At 36.5% G+C, this 24433-nt stretch overlaps 1 protein-coding gene across 4 annotated transcripts in view; it reads right to left on the reverse strand.

Annotated features, from left to right (window-relative positions):
- TRAPPC8 (trafficking protein particle complex subunit 8) overlaps positions 1-24433 on the reverse strand; it is a 51936-nt gene that overhangs the window by 13742 nt on the left and 13761 nt on the right. For all 4 annotated transcript variants that reach the window (XM_014874309.2, XM_014874308.2, XM_014874310.2 and 1 more), the window contains 19 exons: positions 23493-23571; positions 21798-22045; positions 20099-20214; positions 18628-18778; positions 17229-17329; positions 16052-16157; positions 14389-14520; positions 12524-12748; positions 11435-11543; positions 10537-10731; positions 10211-10341; positions 9111-9185; positions 8301-8427; positions 7112-7269; positions 5888-6330; positions 3380-3527; positions 2048-2144; positions 1526-1594; positions 1369-1409 (listed from right to left, as the gene is read on the reverse strand). In XM_014874309.2, the coding sequence (XP_014729795.1) occupies positions 1369-1409; positions 1526-1594; positions 2048-2144; positions 3380-3527; positions 5888-6330; positions 7112-7269; positions 8301-8427; positions 9111-9185; positions 10211-10341; positions 10537-10731; positions 11435-11543; positions 12524-12748; positions 14389-14520; positions 16052-16157; positions 17229-17329; positions 18628-18778; positions 20099-20214; positions 21798-22045; positions 23493-23571 (2751 nt within the window). The remainder of the gene's footprint in view (positions 1-1368; positions 1410-1525; positions 1595-2047; positions 2145-3379; positions 3528-5887; positions 6331-7111; positions 7270-8300; positions 8428-9110; positions 9186-10210; positions 10342-10536; positions 10732-11434; positions 11544-12523; positions 12749-14388; positions 14521-16051; positions 16158-17228; positions 17330-18627; positions 18779-20098; positions 20215-21797; positions 22046-23492; positions 23572-24433) is intronic.

Consider the following 24433-nt stretch of genomic DNA (forward strand, 5'->3'; position numbering starts at 1 on the left):
TGGGTTTCCACGATTGACATGTGAGAGATAAGCCCTATCTAAAGGGCTGCTAACGGTAACATAGAGAAAACAGAGCTGTAACTTGCTAGTTTAGAACTACAAATATCAAACTTGGAAATCGGAACTTTGATTATTATCACAAAGCAACCTACTGTGATATATCAAATCTATTAGAGAGAGCCAAAGCATCCAACTAAGTCACACAAAAGTAATTTTTGCTTACTCATATTTTCCTCTGCTTAGCTGGAATTATTTCTCTAAGTTAGGAACATCACTTTGCTATCAATAGCAGAGATAAGATTGCACAGCACATCCCCACAGATACATGGCACAAACAGAAGCACTGTTCTGTCATGTGTACCAAACTTCTAACACCAAAAGCCTGGTAAGGAAACTGTTTTTTAAGAGCAACAGCAATGATACTGTGTCTTGTTGGAGACAACAGGATAAGCAAGCAACCTAAGCTTCACAACCCCTCACTTAAAAAAATGCTAGTTTTTCCGAAATCTGCTGTAGCAGAGCTGCTAATTATTGCACGAGCAGAATGCTAATACCCAGGGAGAAAATCCACTTCTGGAGCAACTGCTCAAATGGGAGAACACCCTCCCTATCTCCCCATTGTAATAAAATGTTCTCCAGGAAAGCTAAAGTTCCTGTAGCTCAGATTTTTAGTCCTATCTTCAATTTATATGCCTATGAAATGAAATGGCATTGAATAGGTTTTCTTTGGCTTTAAAAGCTGAATACATACAGGAAAAATGTATGCTCAGCATAAAATAAGCAATCTGATATTCAACCACTACGCAGATTTCTGACCTAATGCAAGTGGCCTACTTTTCTCAGGTTTTGGAAAAAGCATTTGTAGTACCAAGATAATTTACTAAAATGATTATTCAATATCTGTATGTTTAAAAAATTAGAAGTGCATGGTAGTCTAGAATCCTAAACGTCTAATAAAATCAAACAGACTCCTTGAACCCACTCCAACCTCCTGTTGTAGTTATGAAATTCTGCAACTGACATCCATTCGTTTTCCAGTTTTTCAAGTAAGGTGTAATTAGAATTTTTAATCTGCCTTAGTAAAGGTATAATTAAGAATAAGAATCTGGTATCTGCAGGCCTCTACTAGAAAACTAGAGGGCTGGGATATATTTAAAATAACTACTCCAAAGACCTGAAAAGGAAGGAAAAGCATTAGCAAAAAAAGCCAGCATTGTAATGTGATTCCAAAGTAGCTCAATTGTGGACCTGGGATCCTAATAGTCCTGACTATATGCTAGCCTAGGTTACTTTACTATCTCTTTGTCTCTTCATATGATAGGGACACCTTACACAAGACAAAATACACACTTGTACCCATCCACCTACCTGTTCATTTCCAAAGACAATATCTGCAAATGTGTAATTTTCTAAGGGATAAAAAGAGAAAGCACTGTTTTAGCATCATGAGAAGTCACAAATTCAGCATATAGTATCCAAAAGAGTATTTTTTGGAAAAAGTTACCACATTCAGGAAAGAACCTACCTTCTAAGTTTTTGCATCTCACTGCTTTAAAACACAACTTCGCTCTCTCTCTGCTAGCCAGTTTAGTATCTGAAACAAAAAAAGTGGCAAGATTTTTTCTTCATCCTCAGCATAATTAGAGTCCCTTAGGTAAAAGTCACAAATCTTGCACATTTACAAACAGGAAACACACACTGATGACACTCAACAAGCACAGCTAATCAGGCATAGCAATGGCACATAACACAACCATATTTCTTGTGAGGAAAGTTATCAGCCACTCCAGATACGGATTTCTTTACATCACAAAAATAATTTACCTGTAAATGAAGCTTGTTTTTAAAATTAAGTCTGAATAAGTTATCTGTAAATCTACATTTCTTGACATATAACAGAAGAAGGGCTTTAGTATGTTTAAAATGGACAAAGTTTTTGGAAACTAATTATTCTGAAAGCCAAATTCATTTCCTTCTAAGATTCTTTTAACTGTTTTTATCAGCCAGATGCTAGACTTGCTATTATTTCGGTGAAAAAGATACACACCTTTGTCTCCAGAGATGTTAACAGATTTTTGAAGCTTCCAGTGCTTGCTATTGCTTGAAACTTGCACTATATGAAATTCCTTAACACCCGTCTCACTCTAAGGAACAGACAAAAATTATGTCAAAGAAAACCAATCACAACTGTGATGTGCTATGATGCACAGTAACTTCACTGCAAGGTGCCACTGTTAGAATCTTAATTTAACTCATTATTCAAACCACTCATAACACACAGTACTTAAATCAAGATTTAATACCCACTGCAAAGTAAAACAACAATCCCAGATCACAGCAACTTCCAATTCCAGTAAACAAAGCCACACAAAGAGGAAATAAGGATCCCCCAGAAAAAGACGCACAAGCTAGTATTTCAGATTAAGAACAACTTTAACAAAAACTAGGCTTTTCAACTCCAGTGCAGAACACTGTCCACAAGGCTACTTAGTTTTCTATTATTACTTTAGGAGCATTGCTATAAGTCCTAGAAACTCGAGATCTATTTTGGGTTTATATATATACAAAGTAAAACGTAGCTTTTGGATTGGCTTCCTTTCTTGTAAAGAGCGAGGTGGTAGTGAAAAAAAAAAACCTCACATTGTTCAATTTGGTACATCCTTTATAAAAACATTCTTCCCTCCTTAAAGGAGTGGACAATATTCAGTAAATGAAGAAAAAAAAGCCAGAGTGTACACACCTTTAAAAGAAAATGACAAATCAGCTCAGTGGTTCCATTACCAACTAAGTGTCTATGAATTCTACAAACAGACAATTCAGTTACCTTGATTTGTGATTGAAAAAATGGGAGCAGCTTTACCAAAAAAATGAGTAAATTTAAATTAGCATGGTTTGAAATACTGAATATTTTCATCTGCTTTAGTAAGTCAACAGATCACAACAGACATAGCCGTATTCGGGTTATATTAGCAATAATGTCTTTATGGTTTGGTGATAAACACAGAAACTTCCTTCAAATTGGAGCTTAAATTCTGACTTTAACATTACCACTAATTCTACCAGTGTTTTCAACTGAAAGGTTGCAGGGGATAGACTTCTGAATGAGACAACCTTGGAAGCTGCAATCAGGAACATTCATCAATTTGGAATAAATCTTCCTTAAAAACAGTATGAACTGCAGTCTTGCAGTATGATTAGTATAGGGAAATGGCCTTCCAGAGAGTTGGGATATCACTTCACATTAATACACTTTCCAACAGTAATTGAATGATCAAATATGCAAGGGGTTTTTTTTTGTTTGCAAAGTTACTGTAGAAAAACTTGAGTCTTGGTTCATATTTGCTGAGCTTCAGTAATATTAATACAAAGAAGAACTTACAGTATTGATATTTTCTACATCCACAAAGAGCAACATGTTGTCCCCTCTGCCCTCTTCATCCCCAAGTGCATTACTTCTGCAGACAGTAGCCCGAACGTGCAGAGACCGGCTGGTACAAATAACAGCAGTGTGCCTTAATACTCTATGACTAGGAAAGGGAGGAAGGAAGAAAAAAATACAACATTTTGAACAACCAGGACTGCCCAGACATGACATCAAGAAATTTAGCTTTTAAGTTGGTCAATATTAAGGCTATTAGAGAATTTGTTAATTTCAACCCACTGAAGATACACTTTTCACTGAAGATACCCTATCAAACCTACTTTATATTTAAGCATCTTGTTGCATGGGTAGGTGTTCTTTAAACACACAGTCTCAGCCACTGTGAAATATTGGAGAAAAAGTTTCAGGTGTTAACGTAAGGAAAAATACTTCAGAAATGTTTCAGATGTAAGACAACTGTCAGAGTGAAAGCAAATAGACATCTTGGCACACAGATATCACTAAGCTATTTAATGCCACCAAATGCTCTGGAAAACAGCTTCTGAGTAAATAAGCCAGAGAAAGACCACTACTTAGTCACATCTCTTGCCATAAATATTTACTGAAAAGCACTTAGAATACCACTGCATTCGATAAATTCTCCTGAAAAGAGAATTAAAAAACCAAGTGAATGAAACCACTGCTACTCTGCCTTTTTCCAGGCATGTTCAACCTTCAGGACAGCAGTCTCTTTGTGAAAGTCATCTTCCTGCCTTTCTAAAGATGAATACAATTCCATTCTTATATACCATCAAAACACATGAGCTTTTCCTATGTAGAAGATTTTAGTTACCGTAACTTCCACTTGGAAACATTTTAGGAAATGGAAACATGGAAAGGTTTGATCGACATTACCTATTAAATATGTTGAAACATCATGTGACACTTGGTTTTGGGAGGGAAAAGTCAGTGGCTTCCTAAACTCTGCTTCACAATGTCACAATTACAGAAGAAACTTGCCAAGTTTTGCAGTTAATATTCAGATACACAGATATCTGTATAGCTTTTGAGTGGCACAAATTACATCATTTTTTCAATACTTAAAAGCTATGCTCAGTCTACAAAGAACACTGTTAAACCAAAGCAGTTCCCTTAAGTTCCTCTCAAAACTGCAGTACAGTAAAGAATAAAAACCTTAAGCAAACAACCCTCTTCCATCTCTCAGACACCTGCTTCTGAATACTGTGAGTCGTAGGGGGACAAATTCCCTATTTCTACAGGATAACTTAGAGCCAAATTAAATGCTAACTTTGGTATTTCAGAAGCTACAGAAAAATCTAAACCAAGGGTGCATTTGCATAACTTTAATTTTGAGAATATGCTACTGGATCCACTCTCTCAACCATCTTCAACTTACTCTGCTTTAGTTTACACTGCAAACCAGTCTCACAGCACATGAGCTTTGTTTCTCTCTCAGAACTAGCTTAGAAAACAAGCTTCAGGCATAAGAAGACATTCAGTCCATCTTACCAGAGCTTATCTGAAGTAACCCTGGTACAGACACCAAGTGTGCAGGCTTAGGCTCAGATACTTAATTTTCTTCATAGTAGATGGGAAGTGGCCATATTTTGTATTTGTGCTAGAAACAGTGTTGATACAGGAACGTTTAGTTATTGCTGAGACGGACTTGCACAGGATCAAGACCATTTTTGCTTCTCACTCCACCCAACCAGCAAGCAGGCTGGGGTTACACAAAAGGTGGGAGGGGACACACTGGGACAGCTGACCCTCATAGGACCAACAGGATATTCCACACCACATGGTGTCATGCTCAGCAATAAAACTAGGAGGAAGGAGAAAGCAGGGCCTGATGACATGTCTTCCCAAGTAATCATTATACATGATGGAGTTCCTGAAAACCTTTCCTGAAAACCTGCCTGCCCACAGGAAGTGGCGAATGAATTTCTTATGGTTGTTCTAGCTTGTGGTGTCAAACTCGACTGTGGACTCTCAAGATGGTCCAAAAAGGAACTGTATAACAGCATGCAAGTCAAACTTGTTATTTAACCCCTCCAAAGGGAACATCTTTCATCACAATACAATTACTAACCAAATTTTAACTAAGAACAAAATCTTTCATTCAAGATAGACAAGATTTTATTTTATAAAATGTAGACATAAATTAGGTTATGATTTTTCATCCTATGCCTCAGAAAGATGTGGCTCCAGAAAAGCTAAATAAGAACAAAGTTTGTTTTAACAGAATTCCATTAACCCTTCTGCTATTAAATTATTTTAATAATTTAGTATTTATTATTTCAATAAAAGCACTGTAGGCTATACAATTTCCTATGGAAATTAGATCATATAGTAGAAAAGATATTGCTTAGAATAGCAGATAACAGGCCATTTTCACATCATCACAGCAATTGAGAGAAATTCAGTAATACTTACTTTTACCATTACAATCACAGAATCTAATCTGTCTAATAAGTATGACAGAAAATATAGACTAGAAAAACTTACCACATTTTTGAGTGCTTTTTAATACTCTCGTAGTAAAACAAGAAGTTAATTTCATGAACACCTTCTTCATCTGGTCCCCGTAACCACATTGGCAGCTGCACTGAAGCCCCAGGAAGAAGAACAGCATCAGGAAGTGGAACCTGTATTACTTCAGGTGAACCTCCCGTGCCAATCCCAAAGTCTGCAGAAGAAGCTGAAGACAGCAGTGCTGTTCGCACAGAGGTAGGATCTGTCACAACAGTCTTGTAAGCACTACAGTTCTCAGAGGCTGAAGGACTTAGTGGCGTTAGAACAGCAGTATTTCCACCAAAAGTGAAAAATTCTGGGTGCTTGGACACGACCTTCAGTGCAGTAAGAGGACACTTGCTTACGTTCACAAATTCTACATATGCTTTTCTGATTTCTCCACAGAGAAGCCCTGTAGGAAAATTTATAAAGAACACCTGTATGGGAGAGAAAATGAGAAAATAAAAACCTGAACACTGAGCCAAGTTGCGAATGCCATGAAAACATTCATTAACACAAACTATATTGCTGCCTAGAGTTTCCTGAGGGGGAAGTGAAGAGGGAGGTGCAGATCTCTTCACCCTGAAATCCAGTCATCAAACATGTTGGAATGGCTCAAAGCTGCAGGGGAGGTTTAGACTGGACATGAAGATTTCTGTATGGAGAGGGTGGTTAGACAGTGGAACAGGCTTCCTAGAGAGGCAGTCAATGCCCCCAAGCCTGACACTGTTCAAGAGACGTCTGGACAAAGCCAGTAACATACTGTAACTTGGTTAGGCAGCTGGACTGGGTCATCACTGTAGTTACTTCTTGCTGATCTATCCCACTATAGGGCCTTGTTCATTAGCCAGTTACCCAGACCATTTTAATAATCCTAGAAGGGAAAAGCACTGTGTTTTAATTAACCAGATGAAATAACTGCTCTAGATGAATGGCAAGCAAACAGAAAAAAGCTTCTTTGCTGGTTCTCCACTCATCTTAAAATCTGGCTACCAAAGCTATTACCAACTAAAATTCTAAAGGGAATATAGCAATTTCCAAAGGATACTAATTTTGAGGCCTCGAGTTTCAGCTGGAAAAACCCACACAAGTTCATCACTGACAGATCACAAGTTACCTGGAAAGACTTAGGCATTAACAAATTCAAGCTGCCACTATTACAATTAAATTTATAAACTGCTATTTTCTCAAAACTACCAATAGGAATTAGTCACATACCTCCAACAAAGGCATTTCTTCTGTAATAATGGGATCTAAACGTCGATCAGGTCCATATTTAATCGATGTTTTTTCCTCTTTTGTGTTATTAAGTCGAGGTCCTTGGATTTCTAAATCTTGTCGTCCTCGTACAGATAACCCATTGGAAACAAACTTGCCTGAAAAAAAATTTAAAACTTTTGATTAGTTGGGGTTTTTTTTCCACTAATTCCTAACTTTATCTCTAAGAAATGATCCAAAGCTCCCAATCCAATCTCAAAAGTAGTTTTAATTTTTGTTATTGGACCCATGCCATGGTCGTTGATTAAGCAGCATTACCAACAAAGAACTTTTCAGAGCTTACAGTCACCTAACACATTTCAAGTTCCAACAGCCACTTATCCATTGTTGTGGACTTACTCTGCCTTTCAATAGTTTGACTACAACTGGAAGGGAAGCAGCAGACACAGTGCATGAAGTTGATGAACTTACTTCCTTTCTCAATTCCTGCCAGGCTGGAAAGTCACTTAGAGGATTATTTCCTTTAAAAGACAGCCACCACTCTCCAAATGGTTTTTATTCAAAACATTTCCATCCTCTAAACAAGCTTCTATTTCTTTCAGACACTTTCACACGTTTTAATCTTCATTTCATCTAACAACTAAATTCTCCATGTGAGAGATAATTTCAGATGAACGATTTAACAAAACAGAGCAAGTAGCATGCAGTTAATTGTCCATTTATATATTAATGTAAAGGAAAGAATTCAAGATACTAAAAAAACTTATATCAGCCTAATTTAAATTTGGGAATCTATAAAAAGAACTTCAGTGCAACATTCAGACAAAAGTTGAAAGTTAACAAACTAAAAAGATGCAAAAGAAAAAATGAATGGCAAGTAAGTCAGTGAAAGTTGGTATAGATTCAACACGGCATAAATACTTACATTTTGATTTTTAGTGGTTTCAAAATTTTAACAGATTTAAAAGGAGCAATCAGGTATGGATTGGCATCCTTCCTCATGGGATTCCTACAAGAGCCAATTAGTTCTTTTCCCATTTCAGCTGTTTCTCTTATTCCTACATTCCTACCTAATGGAAGGCCTTGTATCATGGTAGTCAAACACTAAATACTAGAATTTAGTTCTACTCTGCAGAAGCTATGTCTCCTCCTTCCAGAAAAACACAATTTTAGGTAATAATACACTTACCTGTCTGTAATCCAATAGAAGGATCTATCCCATCTAATGACACAGCACCTTGAACACTGCCAAGATTATAAACGACTCCCAGAATATGTAGCTCCCCTGTTTGATGGGGAAAGAGCTTTAGTCTTGCCTGTGGAGATACGTTAAATTTTTGTTGTTGTTGCTACTAGAATGAAGAATTATTACAGTTAAATTTCCAATTGCTAAAGACACTCACAGCGACATTTACTTTATAGCTGTGTCAGTTATAACTGCAACAGTAAATATAGATCACTTATTAGATTCAAAATTTTATATACACAGAATTTACCAAACCAGTTCACAGCTGAGAAATGCTCATTACATTACAGAAAATTCCTTAATGTTAACTTTTACTGTGATTAACAAGGCCAGAATCACAGAATGATGGAAGCTGGAATGGACATCTGGAGGTCATGGTGCCCAACTTGCTTGCTCAAGCAGGGCCACCTAGAGCCAGCTGCCCAGGATGACATCCAAAGGGCTCTTAACATCTCCAAACATGGATACTCCACAATCTCTCAGCGCAGCCTGTGCCAAGTGCTCAAGCACTAACACATTTACTAAATAAGTAAGTGTTATAAAGGAAGTTATAAAGGCTTCCTGATGTTCAGGAGGAGCCTCTTGTGCCCACTGTCTCTGATCCTGTCACATTACATAAAACAGTAAGATATACGAAGTACTGGAATTTCTGATTCAGTCATGTGCTCTCAAGTTGAGATTGTAAAAAGTCTGAAATGCACACTGAAGTTCAACACTGAAAAAACTATTTTTAAAACAAAGTACAGTACTTACCACTTTTGTCTCCTCACTATTAATTAAAAATTCTTCTATTGCTTCAGTTCCTACCATATCTTCATCACACGTACCCTGAAAAGAAGAAACAGCTCTTTAGATACTATTACTCCTAGACAGAGAAAGTGCCATAAATAGTATTTCCAATACCCTTCCTAAAGTCTTCGAGGGGAAAAAAATCATACAAATTTCCAAACAGTTTGGAAAAGCAAGTGCTGCATGCGCAGGTTCTCAGCATTTATGAATTAAAAAAGCAGCTCGAGAGCTCAGTAAACATTTATTTAAGAGAAATTTAAGATTTAGCATTATAAACTGGAACCATTCCCAGTCTGCTTCAATGATATTCACAGAAGTAATTATCACACCATTAACGTAGCTGTTCAGATCGGAAGGGAAAGTGTATGGTAAACCTTGACACTCCAACTATGTGGAATCATGTTTATAACTCCAGTAAATATTTACAGCACCTTTAGAGATCAGTGTTCCCAATGTTTTGGGCAGGAAAACAAATTATTTAGGAATTTACTGTACTATTCAGTATTATTATACTAAAACCTTTAAAACCTGGATGTGACAGTCCATCAGAGCTTTTGGCAGCATTAGTAGCACAACAGCTCACCTAAAATATTCATTAAATATAAAATAAAACATTAATTTTTAATTCAATAAATTTTCAATTATCTTCTAATCAAGTTACTAAGATGATCCTATGTTATACGAGCACAGTTTTTCAGAACATACATTTCACTATATACAGCAGCTCAAATAAGAAAAGGATATTTGATAATTTTCAGGTCAAGGCTAGTGTGACTCAAAATAGATGGTAGTACACATACAATGTTTTGCATTCAGCTTTCCAATACACATTACAATTTTTTGCTAACTTGGCTGCTTTGTGCCCTACAGATCTAGGAAAACCTAGATAATATAAAAATTATTTCAGTAGCTACTGTTTTTCTTGACTTTTTTCTTAGTTTACACTTAAACATTCATGTTTAATGTTTATGCTTGAATGTTTTCATACTACAGCATTTTGAATACTCAACATATACTCCATACCTGCAGCTGTTTGGGTTGGAAAAGGATGAAGCATTCCTCACCTGCTCTTTTGTTTCTCCATCGTGCTTTGCACTGAAGTCTTTAGGCTGAAACTTCCACAGCAATGAGAGGTCAGTCAAAAGAAGTGGAACTTTCAGAGGGTTTCGGAAGGACACTTCTACAGTTATTGGTTCTATCAAAAAAAGTACAAGAAAATAATGACAACAGGCTTTCCCCATTACAATCTGAAGGCTCACCTATGTCAGAGTATTCACGTACAAACAGCTTGCACAAAAATGCTGGGTCAAATCTCAAATAAGACAAGAAATATTAATACAAATTTATCTAACTCAGTTTATTTCTGAAGTGTAAAAAAACTTGACTTTACCTTCTATCACAGCAAGCGGAAATTTGGAGTTATCTGAATAGCGATTTAAACAGAACTGTGTTGGTTGAAAGTTTGAAGGTATTGTTCCTTTATTTATCACAGACACAACCTGCTCCTCAAGCTCCTTCCACTGTTGTGATGATTCCGAGTCATACTCCTGATCCAGGCTTACGTGTGTAGCTGCCTGCTTTTCACCTGGGGGGAGAAAGGTAGTCTTAGAAGGCAAGAACAGCAACATGTAACAGCTGCATCAAAGGGCTGCACTGGAAATTTGGAAAATATTCTTAAAATACTTTAAGTTATAGATCACTACAGTTTTTATGCCACAATTCACTTTAAAAAGTGAATTGCAAGACGTTTTGAAATACACACATGGAAGACAACACTGGGAACAATTCGAGTATAGTTCAATTGGGATACCATGGCATTCCATGATTTTAGCATGCTACATGGTATACTCAGGCTACAAATCATTTTTACTTTATATAACACACTACAACCCCACAGTACACTCAAGTTCTCTTTACATTCAGGAATCAGTGTTTTATATATCCTAGAGGAAGTTAACTGTAAAGCTAATTTATAACACTGCCACATCCAGTATTTGCTACAGCAATAATCCCTTTCATGAAGTTCATTACAGACTTGCATTGAAGCTTTCCAGGTGTGAAAAACAGTGACAGTACAACCACATACACAGATTTCATATTTACACAGAAGTCTGAAAACACCCAGCAAGCAGATATTAAGCTCAAGCTTTTCTTTTGAAATATTTTAAAGTTACCAAGTCACTTTAGACTTACATAATGATAGACTTCTTTTAAATGGCACCAATTCTTGCACATATTTTGGTTCCTTAAAAAAGGGATTTGGAACTATTTACTTAAAATTTTCTAACCTTCTGCTGGTCGTCGATCATGGCCAAAGAAAACACGAGTTGCTGAGCTGTTAATATATGGTAAAGGAAGCTGTGGTAAGGGACCATCAGGTGACAGCTGGGTTGCACTCTGGCGCCAAGGAGCAAGAAAACAGAGTGTCATGTACATTACCAATGGTTGAATAATAAGGAAGCAAAGTTAAAAACACTCAGTGTTTGAACAGAGAGTACTTTTAAAATGAAATATTAATTGTTTGACATAGTGGTTTTTTTTCCTTTAATAAGGGTTTAAAGTTTGTGAAATCTTTATGGAAAAGGAGAATAATTATTTTAACCCTGAAATCCGTGGCTACATTGCTGTTACAAGCTCTTTTTGATAGAAAGCTTGACTCTAATTCAGAATTTGATAAACTACATTCACTATCACCACCATTAAACAAGACTCTCAGGAAGCTGAACTGCGGACTCAGACACCAGCTTTTGAGTAAGGTCTGACATAACTTAAACACCACAGAAATTCTGTTCATAAGCTTTAAGAGACAGTATCTACATGGCTGTATACTGTATGGCAATATCAGCACTAAACACTCCATAATGTATATGGTATACAGAAACACCCATGAACTTAAACACAACTCAGTGAGTCACTTGATCCATCAAATTTTATCCTTATAAAAGAATGAAATTCACTGTATGGATGATGACAGGGCTACCTAGTCTCTATTAAACCTATATTATCAAAAGCCCCCAAAGTCATTATAAATTGATGATAAACAGAACAGATCCATTTCCTCTAAAAAAACTATGAAGCTTATCACAACTATAATTCAGCCATGACCCTCAAAAAGAAGACCTTATTGTAATAAAAATACATACATTACTGTAATAATAACCCATACTTATATCCATCTATGAAAGCACTACACACAAGAGATGCAGCATATGCAGGTTTTTTAAGTCTGAAGTAAAAAACTGAACACATCAACTAGATTTAAAAAAAACCAACCCTGGAATAAAGCAGATAAAATAGAAAATCATTTAATGATTTCCAGAAAACTGGTGATAGTAAAATTACTTATTACTCAAGAAACAGACAAGAAAGTAATTCACCTTATAGACATAGAGATATTCTCTTAAAAAAGCTCCTTGCTGAGCTGGAGGTTGTTTACTATCATTGATCAAAATATGCCTGAAGGCAGACACAGCATTGTCCAGCTGACGAAGCGTAAAGGACTGCCGACCGATGGTGAAGTTAATGTGGTCTTCTGCAAGCGACCAGCCTTTCCCTTTGTAAACCTGCATGGCTTGACAGTAGCAACGTAAGGCATGTTTCTTCTGCAAGAAAAAAGGTAATTTCTCAAATAATCCTATTATTCACTGTCTGTAATTTATAACATTATAAAGATTGAACAGCAAGTCAGAAAAGTCCTCTTTCTCACATCCTTGGCACTATGCGAAGTGCAGTGTTTCAGAACTGTGCCTCATACAATCTGGTCCAGACTAATCTAAGCACAGAAATGCTTATTCCTACAGTACAGAGCCTGGACTCCAGATTAAGTTCACGTTTTCAAAGACTATAGTAACAGGCAGTAAGTTAAAAAAGCAAAGACTATTTATAGAAAGGTGTTTGAAGTTCCTTTAGGACTGACTGCTAAAGTCTACAGAGCTCTACTGGCAAGCCTCAAGACAGAAGCAGGATTTAACACATTTCATTCCACCCAAATTGAACTTTCAGTGTGATACTTTCAGCCAACTGTTATTCAGTATACACCTGGGACAAAAATCTATGCCAAGAAAATCAACAAAACACAACCCTACAGTATGTACAAGAAAAATTACCAATCATCGTTTCAGCCACTGGGAGACAGATGGTCTGATCCCAGTCAGCTCCATAGTTCCTTTACTGTACATACACCAGGACCCAGGCATTCAATCTCAAGTCTAGGTATTGAACAGTTGTATAGACATTCACTGTACAGCTAAGTCTCAGCTTCTAAAAAACAGCAACAGCCTTCCCTTCCTTACAGCACTAATGGGGAAAAAATCTAATATATGTTCACACTGTTAGGGTGATGACAGCAGAGTACAAGCAGTAAATCCTTAACATCAGCACATACTAGTGACACTTTAAAATATGCTATATTATTCCTCACATCACAGAAGCCAACAATACAAAAATCCTTTTTTTAGTCCTTATCAAGACAGTGAGGCTGAGATTGGGTAGAGCAGGAGAGAACCCCCAGCCAAGACCACAGGGCCTTGTTCCAAACCGAATTTTGACACCTTGGTTCCCCTGTATTATTGTCTTGCCATAACAACCTCAGCAGGAACCAAGCACAAGCTATCGTTACAGAATGTATCCCACAACTAATGCAGAAACATAGCACAAAAGTTCTATCCAAAAAAGTTTATCTACCACAGTTAGAGCTGCCTGCAAAAGAATGTGAACGGGAGTAAAAACAATCTGATCTGTATTGGTTTAACTGCCACTTAAATCTAACAGCCACAGAGATGCTTTGGTTTGTTATGTAGTAACTGTCCATGCACCTGCACCTTCAACAAAGAACATGTATTTAAGGCACCAGGAAAATCAAATACCTATTTTGCTACTTTTCTAATAAACTGAGTTTAACAAATAATTATCTCCCGCAGTTCACTCTTATCTCAAGAGTAAAGATACTCCTTTGCTCAAAAAAGCTTTGAAAATTACTGTGTATGAAAACAGACTCAAAAATGAAAATACACATCACTTAAGTTTCAAGTCAGTGATCTTCAGCATTACTTCAAAAACAGAAGTAAAAGGCTAGCGTGATCAATCCAGAAGACATTTTCAGAAGATTACAGAACAGAATACTGCAGATTAACACAGAAGTGTCAGAAGCCAAGCACCTTTTTCCAGACTAATGACATACTTAACACATTTTTCAAAGTATCTAATACTGGGCATATTTTCCATGTGGAAAGATAATACTTACCTGGCCTGCTTTACTAAATCTGTGGCCAGCCAATATCATATGAAACGCAAACTTTCTAACCATGGGACTTTTCATGTTTATAAAACAATGGGCTGCCTGCTCCAACAGGAGTGCACTGCGAAGATCTGAATCCTGTTTAAAAGGAAAAAAGAAGAATTAGCCTGAGTTGAATAAAACCATAAAGGTAACAGTGGCCTTGTTTTATTGCTAAGAGGGACAGTAAGTTTTAAGAGTTCTGTGAAGTTGAAGATTCTTCTATATATATATAAAAAAAGATTATATACATATGTGAGCACATAAAAATACAACTAAAATTATTTTTCAATAGTGTTCAATACCATCATGTTCTTATTTCTTCTACTGAAGAAATGCTTCAGTATGAGTAACAAAAGAATTATCTTCTGCTTTTTCAGTTACTCAGGCTACAGTTTTAAACACTTACCATTACCTCTGAAGCACTGTCCTACCTTTTCCCCTCCCTCCCCCTGCAGATATTAGAGCCAGAACCAAAAAACAAGACCTCTACCAGGATGACTGAAAAATACACGGAGTAATGAAACTTGGTGAATTTTTATCACATGAACCTTTTGAACCTATTGATTTCTTAATGTACAATTTCTTACTATTATACCCTTCTCCTGCCATGACACAGCTATATTACTTTAACCAATCAGAACAGAATCTACTTGATTTTACCACAGCTGAACTCCATGATATCAATGATGTCCAACTATATATCTTCACTACAAATACACTCTGAGACATCAGTATAGCATCCTGTGAAGATTTTCCTTACCACTACTACAATGCTCCACAGGCATATGTTCAATTTTAAGTTGTAAAATGGCCATGCAGATCCAATAGTGTTTAATTTCCTTGTTTAAATATCTTAGGCTTCTCTTATAAACATTGGCAGCAGGCTTAAGTTGAAAGGGCAAGAATGAAGCTACAGAAACACTTGAGAACGAAAATTACAGAACTAAACAGATCTATTCCATGCTTAATCTATCCCATGAAAGTCTCAGAAATATCACATTTGGTGCAGCTGGCTGTGAAGTCAGGACTACCAGTTAGACTTCCCTCCAAATTTAAAGGAGATGCTACACTATTACTGGAATTACATTTTTTTACTTCTTTTCAAGCAAGACAATTCCTGGGTCAGAAGTTGATTCCATGCTTAATTTCCACCAATTAATATCACAGAAGTGTAGGATTTCACTTACACAGTAAGGTTCTAATGATACATACCACCTGAGCTACAGTAATGCCTTAGTTGCTTAAACTATAGAGAACATCTAATTACAGATGGGATAGCATCCATTATGGCTCTGGCAAGCCAGGCTAACACTTTAACACATGAGTTTGTAAGCTACACCATCCGAGAGCCAAACAGATGTCAAAAAAATTAGTTACAAAGCCAAAGATAACATACTCGGCATGGTTAAGGAAATCAAGCAAGTCTTTTGACTAGAAAAAGAATAACTGTACTAGTTTCTTCACTTACAGTGTAAACAGTTTTCTTCACTTCATGCTCTATACCTGTTCATTTGCTACCTTTGGCTAGAAAATATTGGAGGACAAGAATCAGAAGGTAACCTGGAAGTGTTTGGGTAAGAAAAAAAACAGTGAGAGGGCAGAAACAGAAAAAGCTACTAAGTTTTACCTCACTGGTTAAACGAATCAGAAGAGCAGCTGCCTCTGAATATTTGCTTTGACTTTTTAAGATTTCAGCACTAAGCAGTACACAGCGTTCAGCCAGAACCATGTTCCTAAAGTAAAAACATACATGTATTAATAAATATTTATCAAAATAAACCTCGCTAAACTTTTTATCTCAAATCTTACTAATTTTCTTACTACACACGGCATCCAACTGAGGTTCTTTTGCTTATTCTTAAAGCAAAATATGTGAAAGTTCACTCCCCACAAAACAACCACATACAGATTGACACATTAAGTGTCCAATCCTACTATAACAGGAACTTTATGGAAGTCAAAGCTGAAGAGCATTTTTGAGAACGGTATTGATTTGTAAAAATACCAACTAAAACGATCTGATAAACAAGAAGTCCAACAGTTGGAAGCAGGTTGTACTGGGAAGTTGTACCTGGGTACCAGGTGCCCACCAAGCTACTCTGTCACACCCCCGCTCAGCAACACAGGGGAATATCATCAGACTAAAAACCTCATGTGCAAAGAAAAGACACAGGGAGATCACCCACCAGTTAGTCATGGGCAAAACAGACTTGTTTTGGGGAAGATTAAAATAATTTATCAGCAATTCATAAGTGAATAGCACAGTGATAAATAAAAGCAGAAATAAAACACCTTCTGACAAATCCTCCTTCCCAGGCTCAACTTCACTCCCAACTCCTCTACCTCCTCCTCCCTACAAGCAAGGCAGGGGAACAGGGAAAAGAACTTGTGGTCATTTCCTAACATGTCTCCTCTGCCGCTTCTTCCTCCACATCCTTCTCCCTTGTCCCAGCGTGGGGTCCCACCCACAGATGCAGTTCTTTAAGAATTGCTCCAGCATGTATCCTTTCTGCAGTGGTACAGTGTACAGTCCTTCAGGAACTGATTGTTTCAGTGTGGCTCTCCCACAGGTCACAGCTCCTGACAGCAACCTGCTGTGGCATAGACTCTGTACAGGCTACAGCGACCTTCAGGGTACATCCAGCTGCTCTGGCACTGGGACAGGCTGCAGGGTAGATCCCTGAACTCTTCAAAAAGTTACCATCACTCCGTGATCATCTGGCACCATTAATGTTCAGGGCAAGAAAGTTAAGCCACCAGACCTTTCAACTTCCACTGGATCAGTACAAAAGTAAACAACATACTTGCAGATATCTCGATAAGTCTGAATTGCTGTCTCCATATAATGAGCAGGATATGGCCTAGGAGCTCCAGGCTGAAGAAAAGCTGATACTGCTGCCATTTCCTACAAGAAAAATTCAGTACTGTCACTGTAGATTTTTCAACAAATCACAAACCTCAAAAGACTGAGGAACATGTTTCAACAGCTACTAGATTCAAGATCTTCATCTAATCAGTTACTGGCATAAAGTATCCAATACAGTGTAACTGATAAAAGGTTTAACACAACAGTCTATCTATGGCTCTGCTTAAAATTAGCCAGGAGTTACACACAGAAGTGTTTGCAGTTGAGAGTACCCCCAACATTGTGCAGAAGCCTTGATTCAGTACAGTTTTACAAATCCAAAAGAAATTCCTGTTATCAGGGAAATTGCTCCTGCAAAGTAGCACTACCGTGTATTTTAAGATGAGGACTGTTTGAGTTTTGCTTAAATGAAATTAAATTATCAGTTTCCAAGGAAACTCTAGTAAACATGAAGTCTGAAATTGTACTTCTTTTCTCATGAATTGAAAATATGATAGCAAAGATTTTCTGCAGAAAGTAAACACTAAGACTAATAGATTTCCAATAAATTCATAATTAAGACTGCTTCCATTCATTTGGAAATTAAGATTTCTTAATATTATTCTGCTTATTCAGATTTTCCAAATGCAGAGCAACCGTGTGACCTATAAAAACAGACATTTAAGTATTAATCAAGATGCAAAAACAATAATGCTTTCATAGCTCTATGAAGCAGAGTTTCAAATTTTAGCAATAACCAGACTGAGGTTTACAATATGTACCTTCTAAAAGTTGATAAAATTACTCATTTCCCCCAGTATGCACATTTATCTTGCTGAAAATTATTTTAGTAATAAATACCTTCATTCTTAGGAGGAAATTATGAATGAATATGCGTTTAGAGTGATTTAGTAGTGACATACTTGAAGTATAGCTTTGAAGTTTTAAGTCACCCAAAACCGGGTACAATATCATTTTTATAGTGATAGAGTCTTGAATTTCTGGCAAATAATTATTTTGCCTAAGTCTAAAAGAGATACTATAAAGCTATTTTACATCTGGCTTTCAGTTACCAGTTTAAAGATCCATTTTTCTGGAGGTTGCATTCTAGGTTTTCTCCTTTCCATATCTTAAGAATTAACTCTCCAGTTTTTATTCATACCTTTATTCCCTTCATATAACAGCAGTAAACAGATTTTACACCACTTTATAGAGTTTCCTAAAAATATGCAGCAGATCTGGAGAGACCCTTACAGATTTGGAGGTGGAGGGGAAAGATTTCCTTTTGTTACCCTCAGACAAATATTAGAGACAATTAGAAAAATTCACAGATTATTCATGTTATGTTAAGTACCAACCAGTGCTCCAGCTGCATAAAGCATTGCCTGATCATTTAAGAAGTCTTTCTTTGCTGTATGGTAACAGCTATATGCAAGTTCATAGTGTTGCACCAAAAAGCACAAGTCTGCCATTTTCCGGATTTGAAGCTCTGGTGCTTCTGGTGGATACCTATAAATACAAATATTTAAATTCAAAGTCATCCTCTCTCATCTCAGTATCTATTCACAAAGTAGTAATAAAATCTGCATTGCTTCAGCCTTGCCCAGAAACAGCTAAAAAAAGTGAATCTGCTTCCTTTCTTCCACATGTAACTTGGTTTCATATCCTACTTTCTGATTAGCAAGATTCATTGTTCCAGTAACATTCAAAGTACACGCTCCTCTTAACCAAGAAATACTGAATGGAGCTTATAACTACCACTGAAACTGCTCAGTCAGATTAACCATTACAGCTAAGCAGAGCTGTATGAGAAGGCAAAAAAATAAGACTCTGTTCACTTGGCTGTAAGTTGTTACTTCCTTACATTTCTCTTGAAAGAAGTAAGTCCATTAAAAAACTATGCTTAATGCCAAAAACACTGTGCAAGTTCCTGTTCTCTGCAAGTATCAATGTAATTTTTAATTAATCAAATATATATAAGATTCACTTCAATAATAATCAAATACATTTTCACAAACATTTGTATGTCAAATGCCGTAGGGAGTGAACTACGCTTACAAGTTCATAGCAGAAAGCTGGGATTAGCACATTTTGATTACAAATCCAAAGACATGAAACATAGACGTTGGAAGCTGTATGTGCATGTTAAGGACATTAACCTTGACTAGACAATGACCAAAATTATTTTGACTTCTGTGGTAAAGATCGTTGGAGAGCGATTTTCATGATTATACATACTAATTCACAGAGGGAAGTTACCAAAGCAAACAGAATTAGTGTTTTGCTAACACTTAAAACCTGGTTTTAGTGTATACTAAGGCAGAGGTGCACCAAGTATGAAATTCCCCTTAGTTTAGCTCTTGAAGACATTGCAAAAGCAATATACTCAATACTCTGCTGGAGCAAATTGCATACTTACAGAAGCAAAAACACCTATAACATGGGGTTTGGCTGTAATGACAGGTGAAAAAGCTTGTGCGAATTTTTTTAAAAATCCCTCACGGCAAACCATAGCTTATATACTTTTATTACTATTACTCTTAAAAACATGTGTTCTATTAACTTAGAAAGCTTCATTGTAAGTAGAGCAGGCAGATGACTCTGCAAACAGCCTATTTTATCCCCTTCTTCTTTAAGTTCTGCTACTCTTTTATTGTACATATTCAAGCACAGTACCTTTTCATTATTTTTCTAATTGAAGTCATTCACAGCATTGTTGGTTTAGTTCACTTTGCAGAACACCATCAAACAAATACATGCTTTCCCTCCTGCCCCTAAAAAAGGTGTATTTGCAGTTTAGACCTAAAAATAAGGACTGAGATTACTTACAGCAAGCCAGAAGTATTCTTGAGTTCATTTATACTTTTCTCTGGAACCTTGCTGCCACTAAACCATTTCTTAGTAGCAAAAAATAGCGATCGGCTCAAGCCTTTCCTGGATATTAACTGGAGAAAGACATTGAATTAGAGCACTACCCTGCAAGAGATGCCAAGTTAAACTAATATTAAAAGCCAAGCTTCATTATGGCTTCAAAATTTGATTTTTCTTCCATAAAACAGAAATAAAAGGAGTAAAATAACTAAGAACACACTTTCTTAGAATTAGTCTCTGACACTGAGACAGAAGTCCATATATTTATTTTCATTTATTCATTATTTGTACGTTTATTTTACTTCAGACAGTTGAGGTTCACTATTCTTTCTGTAAATTGGAGAAACAACCATCTTAAGAACTTGAACATTTGATCCATCTGTTTGAAAACTAAATTCTAAATAATAAGAATATCCAATTTTGGATAGTAGTCCAACCTAAAATCTAGACTAAGTACATACTACAAGAAAGAACCTTCTCTCTGTCATCCACATAAAGAATTATCACACTACGAATATCAATTCAAAGTGTTAAAGGTATGAGGCAAGCAAGGTTACATAAATTCATTCTTTTACATAATTTCAACTTAGACGGAAACTTCTGCAGGGAATTACCACTCCCATCCTACAAGGCAAGCTATAATTGCTCTTAAAAGATAATTTTAAAAAGCAGAACATCTCTCTTTTCTTACCAGGACTAGGAATATACCACTGCATTCCTGTTTGCTACACTTAAAGTAATCACTTCTTTTCAATGTTTCTCCATAAAACTTACTAAATGTAAACACGGTCAGCAGGTACAAACTCCCAAAAGTCAATTCAGGGAGTGAGCATTCCTAACAGGACATGATGATCCTTAGTATGAAAAGCCCTCACATTTAAAACTATAACTTGAATGGAGAAAGCAATCAAAATGAAATCAGAGCTCAGACAACAGACTGATATTTGGGTCCAAAACTTAACGTTAAATACAGTAATTTGATTGTACTAATATAAGTCAATCCATTTCTGCAGCTGTTTAAGCACATGTACGAGTGAAACACTTGTAAAATATAGGACTTCACTGTTATGCAAATAACTTTAATGTATAGCCTTGACTAAACATGGGCATGATATTAATCTCACTTCCAAAAAATCCTCGTTTGAGAGAAGGATAGTCAGCTGCGAAAACTGCTGAGATCAAGGAATTACATGATTCAGGGTGTCCCTGCATTTCTTCCCTGTCAAGCAGCAACTAAAAGATACAGCTTTTGTTGCAGACAATTATTGATTAAATAAATTTCTTAAATTTCTCTGTGTATTCTGATGTTGAAACACAAAGTCCATTTTGTCCCCCATGCCAGAATCATCCAAGAGCATAGAATATTAAATTTCAACAGATTTCCCTGGAAATGGTTCAGACAGGTTTTCACCAAGAAGACACCTTGCACTAGAGCTGTTGATACAAATCAGTTCTTGTTTTTTGAAAGGACAAATTGAGCAATAATGAGAAAACTTCAGTTATTTCTCTTCAATCTGCTTACAGTTTTCAGCAAGACTGTTGAATCATTAGATGCAGAAGGAAGTAATACTGTCAAAAGAGATTTCTGGATACCTGGATTTATACCTCAACTATTTTTCCTTATTACAGAACAAAGTGTTTTTAAGGGTAAACTGACCTGATCATTGAGCTGTCGAATTGTTTTCTCTATGTGTGGCAGAAGTCCCCGAAATGTGAATTCCTGTATGAACTGCCTAATTCGATCGTGATCTGTGAGAGTTAAACAAGCACCATGAGGTGTCCCAGAATTCGACTTCTTTGAGTCTTGCATTGATGTAGAAGCCTTCATGTAATCAGTGCTATCCAAACTGCCACTGGGATGATCCAGTTGAAGGGGGTGAGTCTTAAAGTAATTTGACAAGCCATCTGTTGAAAGATTGAAATAAAAGTTCCAGTAAGTAGGAAGTTACTTAAATATTTTAGGTTTTAAAGGTCATTTTTACTAACCTCATTCAAAGCTTTCCTTACTCAGAACTCTGGAAAACAAAGCAATTCACCAACTGTTCTGCACTACAGATCAATGCTGAGCAGGCAGCAGCAGAGCACTGAGTATTGCATCATTCCTGGAATTCTCAGAAAGTTCAGGGAATCTCAAGAATTACCACATGGCTAAATATGTACGGTTTTGGTTCTCAACTACAGTGCAAAATAAATCTTCCAGCATGCTGACTAATATTAACAATACCAAAGGAAAACTAGAGAAACATTAAAATCAAAATAAAGCATTCATGGAAGTTGGAAATGCAGCAATTACTACAATGGCTCCATTGGGTCCATTCTCTTTTTTTCTGCTTATATTTTAAGGTTAAAAAAAAACAAAAACAAAAACAAAAAACAACCCAAAACAACAAAACAAACCTAATTTTCCATGTCCTTCCAAGCAATCATGATGTAAAACAATTTCCTCCAAAGTCCTCTTTGTTCAGTGAGAAGGGCTGCTGACCACTATTGCATTTAGTGCTCTGGAATAGACTGAGACTCTGCTTCACCCTAAGACTTAAGCAGTTCTGTTATTTATAAGAAAATCAGCTTGCCCTATCTGGGACTGAGCAAAGCTGAGCTGTGAAAGCAAATCCTTAATGGATTTTACTCATGAAATATAAAGCTGAGTTTGTAAAGTTCAATTGGCAGCTCCCAGAGTACATCTGGGCTGCGAGGCCTTAGAAAGACGGCAACTGTAGGCTCTCCTACACATGCCAGGTCTCCACATGCCTTTCAGGTGAAGTATGAAGGATCTGGGCCCAGGCTGGTCAGGCAACGCAGGGTACTTTATCCTTATTTGATGATGCCTCTCATCTGAATCCTACACAGCTATCTTAATTGTTTTTTAAGGGTGCAATAATTTGCACTCATTTACTATCCTCTCCCATCCACAAGCTGAGTTCCAAAGCAAGCACTTCCAAACAACTTACAAACTAAGCACTTTCCTGACATTTACAGATTTAATACCAAAACCAAGGACAAAAAAACCTCCAAAACCTCAGGTTCCAAGTTATAGCAAAGCATACAAACCAAATCCTTCATTATTATGAAAATTTACCATTTAATCCCATGTTATTTTCATTAATTACCAGAGTTTGCAGACAATATGCTTCAACTTAGAAAATATGAGCCCAATACATCATTAACCATCTCATTAAGCAAATGCCACCTATCCAGTAGGTGAGTACCACAGCATTTCTCTTTGAGGACACTTAGAGCATTTAGAAACACATTACTCTGAGTTCAAATCATCTGATTAATTACTGTCCAAGACAAAAAACAGTTATGTAAATGCTATAACATCAAGGTTTTCATAAAGTTACAAAAATACCTTTAATTTCACTGTCTGTGCCATCTGATATCAAGTGATCAGTATTCTTGTTTGAAACAGTATAATCTTCATAGGAATCCTGCCAGAAAAGGGTCAAAAAAGTCAGAACTTTACTCAACCACATACAAAAATCATTAAACAGTAGTTGTCAATTTCAGTAAGTTAACTGACTTACTACACAACATGTTTGTTCATATGTACTAACTTCTCTAAGTAGTTTCTGAGGCTTTAAGAAATGCTTATTTTAAAGATGAAAGTTATATTCACCAAATGAAGCAAGCACCTTCTAACTTGCTCACCTAGCTTCTCCATCAACCAAAGCAACTCCAATTCTTACACAGCAATGCCTACAGCAACAAAAATAAATTCCCTAAAGCAATTCCTGAAAAAGCTCACACACACAAAGATCTATATTGCACAGCTGACATGGAACAGAAAAAAAGAAAAATATCTGATTAGTTTATGGTGAACTACAACTCACTGCTCCTCTTAGCTTATAGAATATGGAATGTTTTGACTTTTCAGTAGCAGCTGATGCCAAGAACGGCTGCCTAGAACAGAGGCTAGACAGGTACATTTGGTAAAGAAATATGATTCCAGAAACCTTTTAATCATAAGGAGTTATAACTGCAAGTCAGTCAAAACCAAACTTAAAAAAGAGTATCTTTGGTTCTGAAGTCAAAAATACAGATATTTATGGCAAACTCAATACACACTATCACTTGCAATCTTAGCAGATGACAGACAAGACCAGACCACAAGAAGTTATCACAAAAACCACACATACTCCCACAAAACACCACATACACATTATTTTGTGAAGTACAGAAGACCCAGGGAAAAAAAATTTAAGACTGAAGAGGGTGAATAAAAACGAAGGTAGAAAGTTAGTATGAAAGGGACGCTTCTGAGGCCATCTCCTCTTATAGCTCTTAAGGCAC

This window comes from Sturnus vulgaris, chromosome 1 (assembly GCF_052056855.1).
Source record: "Sturnus vulgaris isolate bStuVul1 chromosome 1, bStuVul1.hap1, whole genome shotgun sequence".
In the NCBI taxonomy this organism is placed as follows: domain Eukaryota; kingdom Metazoa; phylum Chordata; class Aves; order Passeriformes; family Sturnidae; genus Sturnus; species Sturnus vulgaris.